The sequence below is a fragment of the Artibeus jamaicensis genome, unplaced genomic scaffold, assembly GCF_021234435.1.
Source record: "Artibeus jamaicensis isolate MK-2021 breed Jamaican fruit bat unplaced genomic scaffold, CSHL_Jam_final contig_387, whole genome shotgun sequence".
NCBI classification, from domain to species: domain Eukaryota; kingdom Metazoa; phylum Chordata; class Mammalia; order Chiroptera; family Phyllostomidae; genus Artibeus; species Artibeus jamaicensis.
Window position 1 is genome coordinate 46,119,935 of NW_026521812.1, and position 18,252 is coordinate 46,138,186.

General features: G+C 40.3%; 1 protein-coding gene across 1 annotated transcript in view; it reads left to right on the plus strand.

Moving 5' to 3' along the window:
* The first annotated feature begins 12,784 nt into the window (after positions 1-12,784).
* The window catches only part of HMGN3 (high mobility group nucleosomal binding domain 3), a 45,967-nt gene continuing 40,499 nt past the window's right edge, over positions 12,785-18,252 (plus strand). Inside the window, exons 1-2 of the mRNA XM_053664751.1 lie at positions 12,785-12,810; positions 17,204-17,502. Of these exons, the coding sequence (XP_053520726.1) occupies positions 12,785-12,810; positions 17,204-17,502 (325 nt within the window). The remainder of the gene's footprint in view (positions 12,811-17,203; positions 17,503-18,252) is intronic.

Sequence of the window (18,252 nt, forward strand, 5' to 3'; positions counted from 1 at the left end):
TGCGTCAAGGCAGTGGCTGGAGGACCAAGATGGGCAAAGCTGTGGCTGATGAACCATGATATCCCATATTCGGTGTGGATAAGCCAGGAGGAGTAACTGAACAGTGAGACAAACTGTGCAAAGCAGGGTTCTGGTGCAGGAAAATGCAGCCTCAAAACCTCTGACTGTAAAAACCTGTGGGGGTTGCAGTGGCAGTAGAAACTCCCTGTCTCACAGGTGAATCTATTGTAGAGACCCATGGGATCCTAGAATGTATACAAACCGACCCACCTGGGAATCAACACCTGAAAAGGCACAATATATTTGAGGGAAGAGAAGGAAGTGACAGAAGGCGGGACAAGAGCTGAGCAAGCTAGTAAGTAGCACTCTTCCCTCTCTGACCCCTCCTTCACACACGTTACCAAAACACAGTGAAGTGGTTTGCCCTGCCCTGGCAGAAAGCTAAATCTCTGCCCCTTACAACAGAACAGGTGCACTGAGACAAAGTAATATGGCCCAAATGAAAGAACAGATCAAAACTTGAGAAAAAGACCTAAGCAACAAGGAGATAGGCAACCTGTCAGATGCATAGTTCAAAGCACTGATAATCAGGATGCTCACAGAAATTACTTAGTTCAGTTGCAAAATGAAGGAAGAAATGAAGGCTACACAAAGTGAAATAAAGGAAGATACACAGGGAAACAAAGGGTGGGAAACAAAAGGTAGGAATCTGGGCCTCAAATGTTTCACCCCTATTCCTCCCTTTCCCCTCCCCAGTGAAATCCCTCCATGTGATCTCCATTTCTCTGATTCTGTTCCTGTTCTAGTTGTTTGCTTAGCTTTTGTTTTTCTCTTCTTTTAGGTTTATTTACTGATAGTTGTGAGTTTGTTGTCATTTTAATGTTCACATTTTTAATCTACTTTTTCCTAGATAAGTTCCTTTAACATTTTATGTAATAAGAGCTTGGTGATGATGAACTCCTTTGACTCGACTTTATCTGGAAGCACTTTATCTGCCCTTCCATTCTAAATGATAGCTTTGTTGGATAGAGTAATCTTGGATGCAGGTCCTTGCCTTTTCTTCCCAGCCCCTTCTTGCCTTCAAGGTTTCTTTTGAGAAATCAGCTGATGGCGTAGTGGGAACTCCATTGTAGGTAATTCCCTTCTTTCCTCTTGCTTCTTTTAGGATTCTCTTTTTTTATATTTAATCTTGGGTAACTTAGTGATGATGTTTCTTTGTGTGTTCCTCTTTGGGTCCAACTTTTTTAGGGCTCTCTGGGCTTCCTGAACTTCTTGGAAGTTTATTTCTTTCTCCAGACGGGAAAGTTTTCCTTCATTATTTGTTCAAATAAGTTTTTAATTTCTTGTGCTTCCCCTTCTCCTTCTGGCATCCCTATAATTCAGGTATTGGAATCTTTCAGATGGTCCCAGAGGTTTCTAAGAGTCTCTTCACTTCTTTGAATTCTTGTTTCTTCATTTCATTGTAAATGGATGTTTATTTCTTCCTTTTGTTCCAAATCCTTAATTTGAGGCCCAGTTTCCTACCCTTTGGTTCCCTGTGTATTTTCCTTTATTTCACTTTGGGTATTCTTCATATGTTTTTTCATTTTTTGACCAAGCTCAATCAGTTCTGTGAGTGTTTTGATCAGGGCTTTAAATTCTCCATCAGATAGGTTGGCGATCTACTCCTTGCTTAGCTCTTTTTCTGAGGCTTTACTCCGTTCTTTCATTTGGGCCCTGTTTCTTTGTCTTGGCACAGCCAATAGGTTGTAAGGGGGACAGGGCCTTAGGTATTCCCCTGGGCAGGGCAACCCTCTTTGCTGTGCTGCAGCACTGACTGTGGGGGAGGGGCCAGCAGTGGAACAGTGCAGCTTGCCTACTGGTCTCTAGCGCACTTCCTAATGGACTCGCGTGTGAGACCAAGAGCTTCTCCTGCTGCTGCAACTGCCACAGCCCACAGCTACCTCTGAGTCTCCTTAAGTCAGCCCCTGCCACCCAACCTGCAGAGCTCTGCAGCCAGCCCCATCCCCAAGGTCTGCCATGTCCCCGCAGTTTTTCTGAGTTCGCCCATGCAGTCTGCTTGTTCTGGCTGATTTTTTTCTTTAATTCCTTTCCTGTTGGAGTTCCATGCAGTTTGATATTCTGGCCCTTTTGGTTGTTTATTGATTTCAGATTGGCTGTTATCCTCCTTTTGGTTGTGCGAGGAAGCGGTGTCTACCTTCGCGTCCGTCTTGGCTGGGCTAGTATAACTTTGAGACTGTACATGGCTGTTCCAGTCAAGAGTCACTCCCTACACACTGTGCTATATTTTAAAATAGCTATCAATTTCCCCCAACAATGGACCCTCACCCCTTGGCTTTGACATAGCCTCAGTCCTCATTCTGTCTGCAAGACAGTCTCCTAATCTCTTGGCTGCCTTACTTCCCCTGCCTGACTTAAGCCTGAAATAATGCCTTAAGCCTGAAACAATGGTGGTGGTGGGTGCAGCCCTGTGCTGGAAAGGGCAGGTTCTCTAGGGCAATCAAGCCTAAGAAAGAATGCATAAAATCCTGTGAAGCCTACTTTGCCAATACCCTCAATTTAAATAATAAGGGACCAAACAGGGAGTGAATTTGTTTCCATAAAGTTTTATGGCCCTTTAACTAACTGACCCTAACTCAGAATGAGCCCTCAGAGTTCTTGAATGTTGTCTATTGTTTGATCATTTCTGTCTGACAATGGTTGATGAGCTTTATTCTTGTGCAAATTGAACCCAATAAAAGCTTGTCAAGGCAAGGGTCGGGGCACTCTCCCCTAGAGAGAGTGGCTGCACCATCCCTTTTCCTTCACAGGACTCGATAGTCCCTGTGAATTTATCTCTTCCCATCCAGAACACCTCGGACACTGTGGGTCAGTGTCCGCACCAAAGCACTAGCCAGCCTCAGTGAGCACCCAGGCCCTGTACCTCTTACTAACTGGCCCCAGGTGCAGCACTAGCAGCAGCAAGCCTAGATTCACAGCTTGACTTTGACTGGGAATTGCCAAGCCCAGCATAAGTAGCAGTCATCTCAGATTGCTTTATAGCACAGGCAGAGGAAGCCTGAGCAAAACACAGGTAGGGGCTGATTTGCCCTGAACCACCTAGGAAACTGCAGAACCTCTGCACCCAGTGGACAGCTACAGACCATGTTGGAACAATTTCACTCTGTCCCTACATAGCAAATCCTCCATGGATTGGGGAGGTGGTGGTCAATGGTCACAGCCAGTCCTTGCAGCTCACTGGCCTGGGTAAATTAAACCCATTGACCTGCCAATAGCAACCAAGGCTCAACTACAAGAAGACAGTATACTCAGCCCACATAGAAGGAGCACCTGGAGAACACAGCTTGGGTGACAGGGGAAGCTGTGCCACAGGACCCTACAGGACACCTACTATATTAGGCCACACTATCAAGACAGGGAGTCATAGCAGCTCTACCTAATACATAGAAACAAACACAGGAGGCTCCTAAAATGTGGGCACAAAGAAACATGGCCCAAAGTAAAGAACAGATGAAAACTCCAGACAAACAAAATGGAGATAAGCAATCAATCAGATGCAGAGTTCAAAACACTAGTTAAAAGGATGCTCAAAGAACTTAGTGAGGACCTCAACAGCATAAAAAAGATCCAGTCAGAAATGAAAAATACACTAATTGAAATAAAGAACACTGTACAGGGAAACAACAGTAGAGTGGGTGAAGTCAAGAACCAAATCAATGATTTGGAACATAGGGAAGCAAAAAACAACTAATCAGAACGAGAAGAAAGAATCCAAGAAAATGAGGATAGTGTAAGCAGCCTGTGGGACAGCTTCAAGAGGTCCAACATTTGCATCATAGGGGTGCCTGAAGGAGAAGAGAAAGAGTAAGACATTGGAAATCTATTTGAAAAAATAATGAAAGAAACCTTCCTTAAGTTGGTGATGGAAATAGAGTCTCAAACAAGGGTCTCAGAGGGCACAGAGAGTCCCAAACAAGGTGGGTGCCAAGAGGCCCACTCCCACATACATCATAATCAAAAAGCTAAAGTTTAAAGATAAAAGGAGAATCTTAAAAGCAGTCAAAGAAAAGAAGTTAGTTACCTTCAGGGGAGTCCCCATAAGACTGTTAGCTGTTTTCCCAAAAGAACTTTTGCAGGCTAGAAGGCTTTGGTGAAAAATATTCAAAGTCATGAAAAGCAGGAACCTACAGCCAAGACTGCTCTACCCAGCAAAGATATCATCATTTAGGATCAAAGGCAGATAAGAGCTTTTCAGACAAGAGAAAACTAAAGGAGTTCATTATCACCAAAACATTATTATATGAAATATTAAAGGGGCTTATTAAGACAAAGAAGATCAAAACCATGAACAATAAAATGGCAATAAGTATATATCTATTGACAATTGAATCTAGAAAACAAACTAACCAAGTAAGAAGAACGGAGACAGAATCATGGATATGGATAGCATTTTGATGGTTGCCAGATGAGAGAAGGGTATGGGGGAATGGGTGAAGAGGTGTGGATATTAAGAAGTGCAAATAGGTAGTTACGGAATTGCCACAGAGATGTAAAGGACAGTATAGGAAATGGAGTAGCCAGTGAACTTACATGCATGACCTGTGGATATGGTCAATGGTGTGGGGCTTGCCTGAGATTGTGGGGGTTATTGAGTGGAAGTAGGCAAGGTGGGAGAAATTAGGACTAGTGTAATAGTATAATCTATAAAATATAATTTAAAAAACTATATGCTGAGCAAATTTAAATGTAATTTATATGCTAATAAATTGTAATGTGTCAAATATATATACATATATATAAAAACAACATAATAATAATGGAATCAAGTTTAAAATAACATTAAACTGGGGGGAGGGGAAAAATTAAAAAATAACATTAAACTGTTTTTTCCAGCAAAAATAAAACTGTTGGAAAATTGAATTAATTTCTTAAAAATAATTTTTGTGAATTTTAACTTTTGTTTCATATCAAAAAATAAATTTCAACTTACTGTATTTTTCAGACTATAAGATGCATCTTCTCTTCCCCCCACCCCAAATTTGGGAGGAATAATGGTTGTAATGCTGCTTTTGAATTCTGTTGACACTTACATTGGTGAAATATTATGTTATTTATGTTATTAAATATTTTACCACATTTTTTGCTTCAAATTTTTTTGCTATTTTCCTCCTTTAAAACCTAGGTGCATCTTATGGTCCAAAAAATATGGTAATTAATTGCTAGATATCAATTCAAGTATTGTTGATTTTTTTCTTTTCAGCATTTGACTAAATCAGTTGGTTAATTTTGTCCAGTTAAGTAATAAAACATAAACTATTTTTATTTAATTTTTCAAGTCTAATTCACACACAGTACATGAAATCAGACGTAAACAATATCTACAATATGGTCATTAGTAGCTCCCAGCCATTCTTATGTCATCTCTTGCAATATAACTCAGGATCAAAAAATTATGCAAGAGAAAGTATATCCAATCATAGCCATCTCTTCTGTAGTTGTCTATCACTGATCTTGTACATACTGTATACCTCCCATGAATTCAATATCAGTGGTGCTCATACGATGCCCACAAACAACACCAAAACCCAATGAAAGAAATCAAATATTAAGCAATAAAATTCTATCAGTTAGGGTTGAGGGCCACAAATCGATGTAATAATGTTGCTGTGTTGAGGGTGATAGTTACCCCTATCAAGGGTCTGTGGTCTAAACAATCAGCATTTACCATTAGTATTCTTAAAATAATTTCCTACATCTCAATACTGCCTTGTTGCTACTCTGATCTATTCTTCACTCAAACTATTTTTCAAAACATAAACCTTGATCACCCTTCCTCCTTCAGTGCCTCCTGTGGCTCTCAGAAAAATGCCACAATACCTAACGTTGCCTAAAACTCACTCATGACCCATTTCTTACATGACCTCATATAACAACCTCCCACCCAATCTGCACACCAGTAACACTGGTCTTCATTTCATTCAACTCTGGCCATGGGGACTTTGCATAGAGCCTGAAAGCTTCTTCTCTGTCACCTTTGCTTATTTAAAGGCTGTTTCTTCAGACTTTTGCTTCATAATCTCATTTGGAATCCTTTCCTATTACCCCAGTATCACCAAATCTGCTTTAAAAAAATCTTTGATACCACCACACCCTCCCTCAGTGACACTCATCAGTCGTAACTTTATATATGTTTGTGTTATTAGTTCTATATTTACGTTTTGTCTATTTTTTTCACCAGTATCCCTCCAGTGTCTAGTATAAATCTGTCATATAGTAGGTATTTGATGTTTATTGAATGAATGCATAATTGATTAATTAATTGTGTGCTGAAGAACCCCAAAAATTGAGTAGTTCAAAAGAGTAAAAAAATAATAATAATGAAAGCCATAACATAATAGTCAGCAAAGGCTGGATGATACAAAAGTAAAACTATTTTAAAAATAAAAACTATAAAAAAAAAAGCAATATGACGCTAGACCTGGAGTCTCCTATTAAATTATATTCTGGAAATCTTACTCTTAAAGTCCAATTTTACAAATTATGTTTAACTGAGAGCTGCCATATTGTCACCTTCGAATGCTAGCATATGTAGTAAATGCTAAAAGTGTTCCAAAAATAACGTCTTTGATTCCTTAGATCACATCCTGGAAACGTGCAGTGCCTTAGGACATCACTGCAAACCACAGTTATCACAGCACAACTCAGCAGTCACAGACTACACGAGCTTGCTTTCAGGGATCTGTCAAAACTGCTGCACCAGCACTTTGCCTCTCAGCGTTCTGCTGTGCTCTGGGCTTATGACAACGACCCAGGCAGTACAAAGAGGCAGGCAGAGCAGCTCTCACAAGCCTTAGGGCGCGAAAGCAGCCACAAACATCTATCAACAGAAAATGGCTTTCACACCAGTTACGGCACAAGTGTTTAATGCTACCGTGCTGAGAACAGCATTAATGTAGTGAGAAGTATGACGGGTTTTAGTCAGAAAGTTGGTACTCAATCCTGCCTTCATCATTAACCAGTTTCAAGGCCTTGGAAAATGCACTTGACCTCTTTACACCTCTGTAGAACATTAAACCACAGAAGTAGTTGAAACATTTCACTACTAAGGTCTCCTGTTAATATTATTTAATCATGAGCCTGGTTTTTCGGGTGGAATGATATTTAGACAATAGAAAAATTCACTTAGTGAGCAATAATTTTTCATTTTTTTGTTTTGTTAAAAATTTGGACAAATCCCTAAGGGGGTTAAGAATGGTGGCGACAAATGGGGAAGCCATGTGAGGCAGAGAACAGGCAGGTGACCGGGCTGCTGGAAGGAGAGGTCAATTTCCTCAAGTAATTAAGCAACATTGTAGTGTTCTGTTTTTATGGAACAGCATCCTATAAAATTGAGCACATCACGGAAAAAAGCCCAGCAAGAGTACCTATCGCTTTGTCTGGGCATTTTGAAATATTGAAAATAGTTCATGGTACCCCATTACCACCTTTGTAATTATTAAAGATTTCAAGCTACACCCCATTGTACAACGTGACCCCTGAGGTTCCTAGAAAAGGTGTAGTCCATGATAAATCTTCATTAAGTGTGCTTTGTGATCACTGACTTCTGTAATAAAATTAGGGAAAAATTTTTTTGGAAGGGAGCAGTTATCCCTGTACACATAACATTACATTAAATTATTAAATTATACAATATTAAATTATACAATTCAAGGGAAAATATATCTTTCTTGCAGTATACCTATTATAAATATTTCTCTCTGTGGTATAAATTCATCTGCATGATACATTCTCACTGGGGTACTACTGCATCCAACAGGAAAAACATTGTTTCTTGGGAAGGGTTTTAAAAAATCTTAATATTACAATGGATATGGCCCTCCAAAGCTCATCCCCACCTACTAACATTTTATTCCTTAGTATTTAATCCCTTTTGTTGGGTTTTGAGTTTTAGGGGTATCACATGAGAAGCATTAAAATTGAATCCAAGAAGAGTACTCAGAACATATGCTTAAATCAGTTCTATAAAACTGTGGTTCTAAAAGCCTGCAAATCGAGGACTTGCTCTTGCTCCGTCTCAGTCCCATTATGAGAGGCAACCTGAACACGGCTGTGGGCTGCGGTCGAACTGGTGTATGTTTTATTTTTGTTCTTCATGCTTTTGTGTGTGAGTTGGACTTGAGGAATTAAATAAAAGCAGTTTACATCTTAATATTTAATTCAACAAAAAGTATTTTATATATTACTAATTTCGTCAGGTGCTGGAAAAAAATGGCAGCAATATCTGCATGAATAGCTAACAGCCAAAATAAAAATTATACTCTCAGATCAAGCAAAAGTCTAAAGTTAAGTTTACTATAAATAACTAAGAAGTTAATTTAATTCTCTTCCATTGTTTTACTTTTGCTGGAAAAAAATAACACTTTGAGTGACTTTTAAAATTTAGTTACATATTATGACCATTATTATGTATTCATATATATTGTTAGGTTTTGTCCCCTCTCTAGAATGTAGCTCCTTTAGACTTCTTTGCATTCAGCAGCTCTCTGCCTTTTTAAAACTTTGCTTCTCTTAGTTTGCCTGATTTTTTTTTTTTTCAGTTTAAATATGGACGTGATTGTCTGTCACAACTTTCTATGTCCTAACTGGAGCGGAATGCCACTTATTTTAATTTTGCCACATTTATAAATGGAAAAATACTATACAAGGATTTTATACACTGGAATTAAACCTTTAAGGAAGGAGGGTCACGTCAGCATCTGAGATGAGGCTTACTTCTCTATCTAAAGACAGTAGGCGATTTGCTCCGATGGGGGTCTCAGTACAGGAAAGCAGCCAAAATGAAATGTGTAGAAATGGGCCGCAGCACTGGAGTCAGTGCTGTTCTCAGACTGTGGGGCTACTGCTCTTCCAGTTGTTCCCATATAAAAACCAGTTGATCCTCATCTTTGGACTAAAATTTCTCACGGTTCCTTTTAGGTCGAAAGCAGATGTGAAGATTCATTAGAGCCTTTTCTCTTGGTCTAGTAAGAGACGTTAGCTAAAATAGTGCAAAATGCCTGAGTAGATCAAAGATCCGGAGAGGATTTCTAGCTTGAAGTCCGGGTGTGATGAGCCTGTGTGCAGCACAGGCTGCAGAGGCACAGAGTCAAGCGGAGCACGTATCCTTCTGCAGATGAGTGTTCTGATAAGCAGCCATGTCCCTGAACTGAGGCGTTCTTGCTCACCAAGTAAAGAATGCAATGAATTAGCCGAAAAATTAGTATAAAAACTCTGAATAGAAAAATATATATATATAACCACTTTGCTGTATAATAAGATTTGATTTATTATATTGAATGTTTCTTCCTGCCTTCATCCTAAAGCTTTAAAATACTTCTTTGGAAACCACCAATCATTTCTCAAAGCTTTTCTTCAAGACCAAGGGCCAGAGTAAAGACTCTTAAGCTCCTTCTCTCACTTTTGGCAAACAGAGGCCAGTGAAACCCCCAATTTGTTCAGGGTCCAAAATACAAAAAATGGTTCTGAACTTAACCAAAATATTCAAGGCTTTTTGCATCATTAAGAGAGGCAAAACAGCTTGTTTTAATATATCTAACATTACATAGTTGGAGCTAATGTTAAGGAACTGTCCTGACATCTGGTCTTCCCTAGCAAAAGGTTTGTGCTTGTGTGACAGCTAGCCATGGTAAAGATCAAGCTGACTCTGGTACGTCAGTTTTGCAGAACATTGTAAACTAGGAGGCACACTATCTGGTTTTCATGAGGTAGACAGCGAAAGCAAAACCTCTCTGAGTCTACTCAGATTTGGGGAAGCTGACAAGCATAGTCCAACACCTCTGTGTTCCTATTTACCCATAAGATAGCCAATGTAGAGAATAGTTAAGCTACCCAAAATGCCAGTGATAAAAGACCGGGAAATGCTAGCCATGCCTCCTCCATTTCTTTTTTTGGTTTCATCATTATGAGATCTTGATACATTTGAATAACAAGATTCACTCCTCAATGATCCATTTCAGAAATGCAGCATCACCTATTACAATGCAGCTCTGTCTAGTTCTACTCACCAAATCCCCTATTGTGACTTAGCTGATGTCCACAAATCAAGGCGGAGTGTGGCAGAGAATACAATTAACTACATCTTAATTCTTCTTCAGTAACAGAAGCCCCAAATGTTAGCTAGGCATATAGACACCCAAAACAAAACGAGATTTCTCTTGTAGCTTAGAGTGTCAATGTCAATAATTTCTTACTGATGAAATGTGGGTACAACTTTGGGAAGATACCTTTAAAGAGAATCGGTGAGCCCTTTTTTTTTTCTCTTTTCTTTTTCTTTCTTATATCTGATGGCTAGGATGCAAACATGTTGGCAAAAAGTGGCACAAACATTGTGGACCACAAAATAGAACCTGCATATTGAGGATAGATGAAGCCAAGGAATGTGATACTCGTGAAGCTGCTGACCATCCCAAGACCTCACTTATGCATGAAATAGAAAAAAAAAAAATCCAACCTGTTTAAGCCACTGTCATTTTGGATATCTGACACTCACAACAAGCCTAATTAGAATTTGGTACCTAGAAGCCTGATAATGCCAGTAACAGAACTAAACGTGTGACTTAATGAAAGGGACCAAATGGTGAATGATAAACAAACTAGAAAAAACTGATGATCCTTGTTATTCTGTGGCAAATATGTGGTAGTAAAGCGACCATAGAAACCTAGAGCAGGCAGGGGAAATAGTAAGAAAAATTCAGAATGTAGGTATTGAATGTTTCTTGCTGCCTTCAGCAAAGTCTTATAAGGAAAAGATAAACTTGGGCTAGAATTGAATAGTGAAAAAAATATATAGCTAAGCTAAGAGAGACATACTTGCCTGCAGCTTGCAAACTAACTTGACAACATCTCTAATAATGCAGGGTTTACAGACCTAGGAAAAGTGATATGCTCTGAATCAATAGTCATAGTGAGAAATAAGACTGTAGCCCCGAGATTTTTTTCAAGCTAGTTTAATTAAGAATTATCTGCTAGACAATGGGAGACAGTCCAGCAGCAAATAAAAGAATAAAAGTATTTTTTTTACCTAAATCTATTATTTTATGTATGCTTCAGGTAGCCATCATTTGTTGAGAGGGTAGAACAGGAGAAGCACAGAGGCCAGTGTTTATAACGTTAGTCTTAAGGTTTAAAATTTATATCTAGACAACACTGGCTATTGTTTGTTGGGAATTGCCCTGCCTAATTTCAGGAGCTGTAAACCCCCCATAGCTAAGGCTGAGTGAGTGACCTTTGGACCATAAGCAGCTAAGGAGACAAAGCTTATCTCCCTGGCAGAAGTGTCATTTCTGCTCCTTTTTTCATAACTGGCCCCCAATGCTTGATCAGTTAGCCAGTGACAGGTAAGATTCCCCAAGGGGGGGAACCACCTAAGACAGGCATGATCATGGGGAGGCCCCAGGGAAGGATCTGGGGGCTATGGAGAAAGGGGGTGATGGACCATCGCCCCTCGGCTTTGACAAAGCCTGACTCCCCTGAGTCCACCAGAAGTCTCCAAAAATTCCTTGGCTATCTGCTTCCTGTGCCTGACTTAAGCTTGAAACAATGACAGAGGGCAGTACAGCCCTGTGCTGAAAAGGGTGGGCTTCCCTGGTGATCAGGCCTGAGCAAGGATGTGTAAAATCCTGTGAAGGCTGCTTTGCTAAGAATGCTCTTAGTTAAATGATAAAGGCCCAAGCAGAAAATGAGTTTGTTTCCCAAAGTTTTGTAGCCTTTTAGCTAATAGACCCTGACTCAGAAGAAGCCCTAATAGTTCTTTGTATGCTATCTACTGTTTACTGCCTGACAATGATTAATAAGTTGTACCTGAACTCCTGCACAAAATAAACTCAACAAAAGCCTGTCTAGGCAAGGGTCAGCATGCTCTCCCCTTGAGAGAGTTGCCAGGCCACTCTGAGGCACTCCCCACTTGAGGGAGTAGCTGTGCCACTTCTTTTCCTCCACAGGACTCAGTAGTCCATGTGAATTTGTCTCATATCTCATCCATGACGCTGCTGGTACCCACATCAATTGTTAATTGCCAGTGGAACTGACTGAAAGTAAATAAGTTGGAAGCCCACCAAGTGATAGAAAGAAGTATGTTGCCAAAGAAAATACAAACTTAGAGAATCCAAAACTGTTTAACCTTCAAAGCAATCCTTGAGCACTCAAACCCATGCCAGGAAGAGGTTGGGTACATTTAGCAGCTTCCAAATGGGATGAACTCTTCAATGTCCACTTCATCTTGGCCCTGGAGGATGCAGCAGAAAGAAGCCCTTTCTAGAGGGCAAAATCAGAGGGTACACAGGACAGTGGGCAAGGGAGATCCTCCTGAAGAAGAGACCCTCCCATCGAGGCTGCAAGATGAGCCAGTCAAGGAATTTAGTGTGAAGGAATGAGTCTTTTCTACCCCAATACACTATATTGGGTGTTTGGGGGAGCAGATAACTTGGTTACATCCAGACCCAATGGAGAGGACTGAATTTCTCCTGGCGATCCTGGACTTTGAACTGGATACTCTAAATGGAAGAGAAGTATAGGACTTGAAGGGTTTCTCCCTTAGACAGGGGGGGAGTCTGTTCTGTGTAAAGACAGGAGTGTGCACAGACATTTGGGTGGCCAAAGAGAAGCACTGTGGCTGAAATGCAGTGTATTAGTTTTCTATTGCTGCTTTAACAACTTGCCATCAAATTATGGCTTATTTGGCAACAAAATTTTATAACTTTACATTTCTATAGGTCAGAAGTCCAACATGGTTCTCACTGGGATAAGATTAAGGTATTGGCTGGGCTGTGTTCCTTTCTTGAGGGTCTAGGGAAGAATTTGTTCCCTTTTCCATTCCAGTTTCAAGGGGCCACTTGCATTTTTTTGGCTAATGATCCCTTTCTTCTTCTTCAAAGACAGAAATGGGGTTGAGTGTTTTGCTTTGTTTTTGTTTTTGTTTTTGTTTTTTAACATGACATTTCTCTGACCCCCTTTTGGTAGTCACATCAGCCTTTGGGGAAAAGTTCTCTGCTTTTAAGAATCCATGTTATTAGGTTGGGTGTACCTGGATAATCCAGGATAATCTTCCCATCTTAAGGGCCTTATTGCAGTCCCCCTTCCATAAAAAGTAATATATTCACAGGCATATTCTGGGAATTGGGATGTGGAGATTTTGAAGGAGGCAATTACACTGCCTACCACAACTAGTTATACTTTCATATCTGTTTTCCCTTCTTCAAAAGTAGAGCCTCCATGATATTTACTGAAAGCAGAAAGCATCACTGACCAGAATGAAGGTCATGTTTCCCAGCTCTCTATGATATGTTTGATGTGACTAAATTCTACCAGGGGATGTAAGTGGAAGTGGTATATGCAGTTTCTGGAAGTTGCTTTAAAGAGATGACATTTCTTTCTCTTTCATCTTTCTTGTTGGCCAGAATGCACACACAAGGAATAAACCTGGATCGGGCATCTTGGACCAAGGCATAGCAGCTGCATAATGAGGGTGACAGGGCAACATGATAGGAGACTATGTCCCAGTTGGTCGTAGAAGTACTATATCAACCCTGTGTTTTTAATGTGATGGAGAAAATTTATTTCTATTTTCTTAGCGTCTGTTATTTGGAGGGCTTGATGATCAGTCAAACCTACTCCTATCAAATATAGAGGATGCAATCACATTGTCAATTCAAAGTATAGAAAACAAGATAAATGGGTAGGAAATGAGAAAATGGGATTTGGGATTTTTCCAAGCTTTGGCCAACTAGAGAAAGAGAAGTCATGGGTATGGCCACGAGGGTGGAGATTTCAAGACTGTGTAGCCAGAGGGACACAACAAAAGTATAGGGTTCAAATAGAGCAGTCTTGTCCACTATGGCAACCTCTGATCAGTGTTTTATTCTGCAAACTTTGAAAAGTCAAATGTTAATTATAAAAGTTAAAACCTATAGGTTTTCATAAAGAAGATAAAAGGACCCCCAAATCTCAGTGTCTTAAAATAACAAAGACTTCTCACTTACTGCACATATTCAATATGGGTCAGTAGGGAACATTGCTCATTTTAATAATTCAAAGACCCAGGCTGAGAGAGGCTCATCTTTCTCATGGCAGCAAGAAAAAGGGAATCTGGTGAATCGTACATGGCTCTTAAAAATGGTGCTTAGTATAGCAGCACTATTTACTATGGCCAAGAGTTGGGTACAACCCAAATGTCCATTGATGGATGAATGAATAAACAAAATGTAGGATATTCATACAATAAAATATTATTCAGCCTCAGAAAAGGAAGGAAATCCTATCCCATGTTATGAGGTGGATGAACCTTGAGGGCATTATGCTAAGTAAAACAGCAGTCATAAAACACGAGTACTGTATGATTCCACTTTTGCTCACATTTAATTAACTATTAATTAATTACATAGCTATGTAGGTTATATAGCTATGCCTAACTTTAAAAGTTATGTAGGGAGGGAGGGGAAGTTCATAAGAAGTAAAGTACATATATTTGGCAATAGGAATGAAATATTTCTTACTGCATAAAAAAGGTATTACTTACTCCCTTTCCAGGAAAGATAATTAAAAAGTCTCAGTGATGATGGCAAGTTCAAACCCAGGATCTCTGGGTGAAGCACAGTGTCTGTACATCAGAGAATAATGTGCAGGAAGCCTCTGCAGTAGAGCCATGTGCAATTCCTCTTGATTCATAAACCCTTCCCTCACCTTTCCAAACATACACATACACACACACCCACACATACACACACACACACAATCCAGTGGTGGAGCAGGGTCAAGATACTTTTGATAAATGTCCACATTAATAACAGAAGAATGGGGAACACATGGCCTTTTGCAATTCTAATATTAAACTGGGCAGAAGTTCTAGGCCCCCCTCAGCTAAAAGATGAAGAATGTTCTATTCCCTGAACAGCTCCATGGGGATTTCCTAAGAGGGGCTTCCCTGCCTGTTGATCTCCATGGTCCCTGGGTTTTCCCTTTGGGAGACTTCTTCTTTCCAATATCCTTTTGGACCTTGTCTGAAGTAGGAATTAGAGACTCTGCCTGCCTCATAGGTCGAGCAGTTTTCTCGGCGTAATTCTTGTCACTGATGGTAGGGAATCCAAGGGTCATTTTAAGTCCCAAATAGCCACAGTTGCATTTAATCCAGGTTGGTGCCCCTTTTAGCAGTAAAACTGTCTTCGAATCTTAAACTTGCTTTACTTCATACCTATGCCCACATTTTCTTTCTAGGCATATTTCTTCAGTGTACTGTGCTCTCTTGCCCCGCTGCCCCTCTCTGTCCTTCCCAACCTCCCTCCCTAATTGTAGCTTCCGTGAGCCTGGCAGGGAGAGTAACACCTTTTCAAACCCTGAACCACTTTAAGTTGTTTTGAGCCCTTTGGTCCAATTGAAAGGAATTTCAGGTCACCACACCCTAATCCTTGTTTAGTGATCTGATCCTAGCTGCAAAGCTGAGTTTTAACAGGCCTGTATTATTCAAAGTATCAATTTTATCTTTTACTATTTGTGTTGAGAAGTAGTTGTCCTTTCCGACCTGATAGGTCCTTAAATTTGTAGATTTCCCTTGTCTTTTTTTCCTTACAAACTGACCAGTTTTTCTCCAAACACAATTCTTTATTGTAATATCTTGCCAAATGCAGCTAATAGCAACCAATTAAACAGTAATCATAATTTGTTTTCAATCTCTTCCCTAAAGTTAGGTATGCCTTTTGCCTTCCAATTTGTACAGTAAACTAAAACAGAAGAAAGGAGAGGGAGAGAAACATCAATTTGTTGCCTTTCCCCACGACAGGTAACACTTTTACCAGGCGTTTCACCCTTAGAAAACCAGGATTTCCATTTTTCTGGTCTTTAATAATAGTTTCCTTCATTCCCTCTGACCAGCTGTTATGCCAATGCCAAAGATTTTGGGGTGTATTTGATCGTTAAAGCAGCACTCTGCTCTTAACTTCTAAGTTTTGTACCACATCAGAATAAGGTAATCTTGTAGTAACAAAATTTCCCCAACCATCAGGTTCTTAAAAAAGGTCTATTTCCACTCGTGCCCTCTGCCCATTGAGTCTTCTAAGGCTCTGTTCACCATGGCCACTCAGGGATGCACACAGACAGTCCCCACCACAGTATCCCTCTCCACAATCACAGTTTCAGCGGAAAAAGAGGGTCCCTCTTAATGCTGAAACTATTTGGTAAGCAACACTAATAGAACTTCTATAGTTCTGAGTTGAGATGCAGGAAACAGAACTCACTGTATCTAATTTGAAGAGGAAGAGATAGATTCAAGGATTCAATGGCTTATGGAGAGCTTAGAGGGCTAAATAAATAGACTCTAGGTCATACTTTCAATAAACTCTCCCATAGTCACATCCCAGAACCAGGTAGCAAAGGACCTGCACCTCTTCTGCAGTCAGGAATCCGCAAGCGTCAGGACTCCATGAGAATAAAAACACTCTCTCAATCAGGAAGTCACTACTGCTGCCCGTTCTAGACCACACCACACCTGCTATAGTTTATGTGGACAGAGTGAATGTGGGTTCCTGTCTCTCAACACCCGCAAAGCTGGTGCCTCGGATCTCTGCTGATATTGTCACAGGGAAATGGAAAGCACGAGACAAAGCCGATGTAGCTAACTATGGCCTTTTCCTAATCTTTACTTTCTAAATCTGATGCTAGTGCATTCAAGTGGTCAAATCCAAATTGTGCCCAGAACCCAAGATATAGTGGGATATGGGGTTTAGACGCCAGTATCTACAGTACAGGAAGGCACACGACAGCAAAGATGGACCATCCTTTCCATGTGGTAGTAGGCCACAGCTAGGGCAGCACAATCTATGGCAACCATAGTACTTGGATAAAATTTTTTATCTTCCTAATCAGGCCATTAGGGTGCAGAAACAGTTAAAGTTTTCTTTTGTAATCCATGGAGGAATAGAATATGGGTACTGCCATAGTTTGTCATCTTCAATTTTCACACCAATTCTGTGTGGTAGTGGGTCAGTTAAGGACTGCATTCAGCTGCCTGTCCCAGACACCCAACTACAATGGTTGATCAAGCATGGTGTTCATGTTCTGTATGTAATAAGTTGTCTGGAGCTGGGCAAACCAGAGCCAGTACAGGGACCAAGGCGCCTGTCTTTCGTCTTTCTCGCTCTTTCCCCTAAACTTGTAGCCTTCATCCTCATGCACATGAGACAGCTGTCTACTGCCAGACATTATTACTAACTTTCAGGGTGGAGGAAACAGAAGAACAAGGGCAAAAAGCAGTTGTGGGGCTACGGCTGCCCCTCTGTAGGTGGCGTTTACTCCCTTGTGACGTCGGTGTACATTCATCCATCAAAACAGTGTCACATAGCAACCTCTGTCTGCTGGGGAATGGAGAACTTAATGTTTTTTTTGCTTTGGCTGGGCCTATTGCCCCAAATCAGAATTCTGTTAGTAAGGAAGAAAGCCAGTGTGAATATTTGGCAGGTAACTAACAGTGTTTGCCTCAGATAAACCCTGTTATTTTCATTTTACAACAAGAAAAACAGGGTTCAAAAAAGTTAGGTAATTTGACCATATCTCAATCATTGGGATTTGAATTCAAGCCTTATAACTGGAAATTCAGGGCTTTTCGAGAAGCATTTATTTTATTTTACTTTATTTATTTTTTTAATATATTTCATTGATTATGCCATTACAGTTGTTCTATTCCCCCCTTCATTCCCCTCCACCCTGCATACCCCCTCCCCCACCATTCTCCCCTTTAGTTTATGACCACGTGTCTCAAGTTCTTTAGATTCTATATTTCCCATACTATTCTTGCCCTCCCCCCATCTATTTTCTGCCTACCATGTATGCTACTTATTTTCTGTACCTTCTCCCACCTTCTCCTCCTCCCACTCCCCTGTTGCTAACCCTCCATGTGGTCTTCATTTCTATGGTTCTGCTCCTGATCTAGCTGTCCTCTTAGTTTGTTTTTATTTTAGGTGTGGTTGTTAATAACTGTGCGTTTGCTGTCCTTTCACTGTTCATCTTTTTTATCTTCTTTTTCTTAGATGAGTCCCTTTAACATTTCATATAATAAGGGCTTGGTGATGATGAGCTCCTTGAATTTGATCTTATCTGAGAAGCACTTTATCTGCCCTTCCATTCTGAATGAAAGCTTTGCTGGATAGAGCAATCTTGGTTGTAGGTCTTTGGTTTTCATGACTTGAAATACTTCTTTCCAGCTTCTTC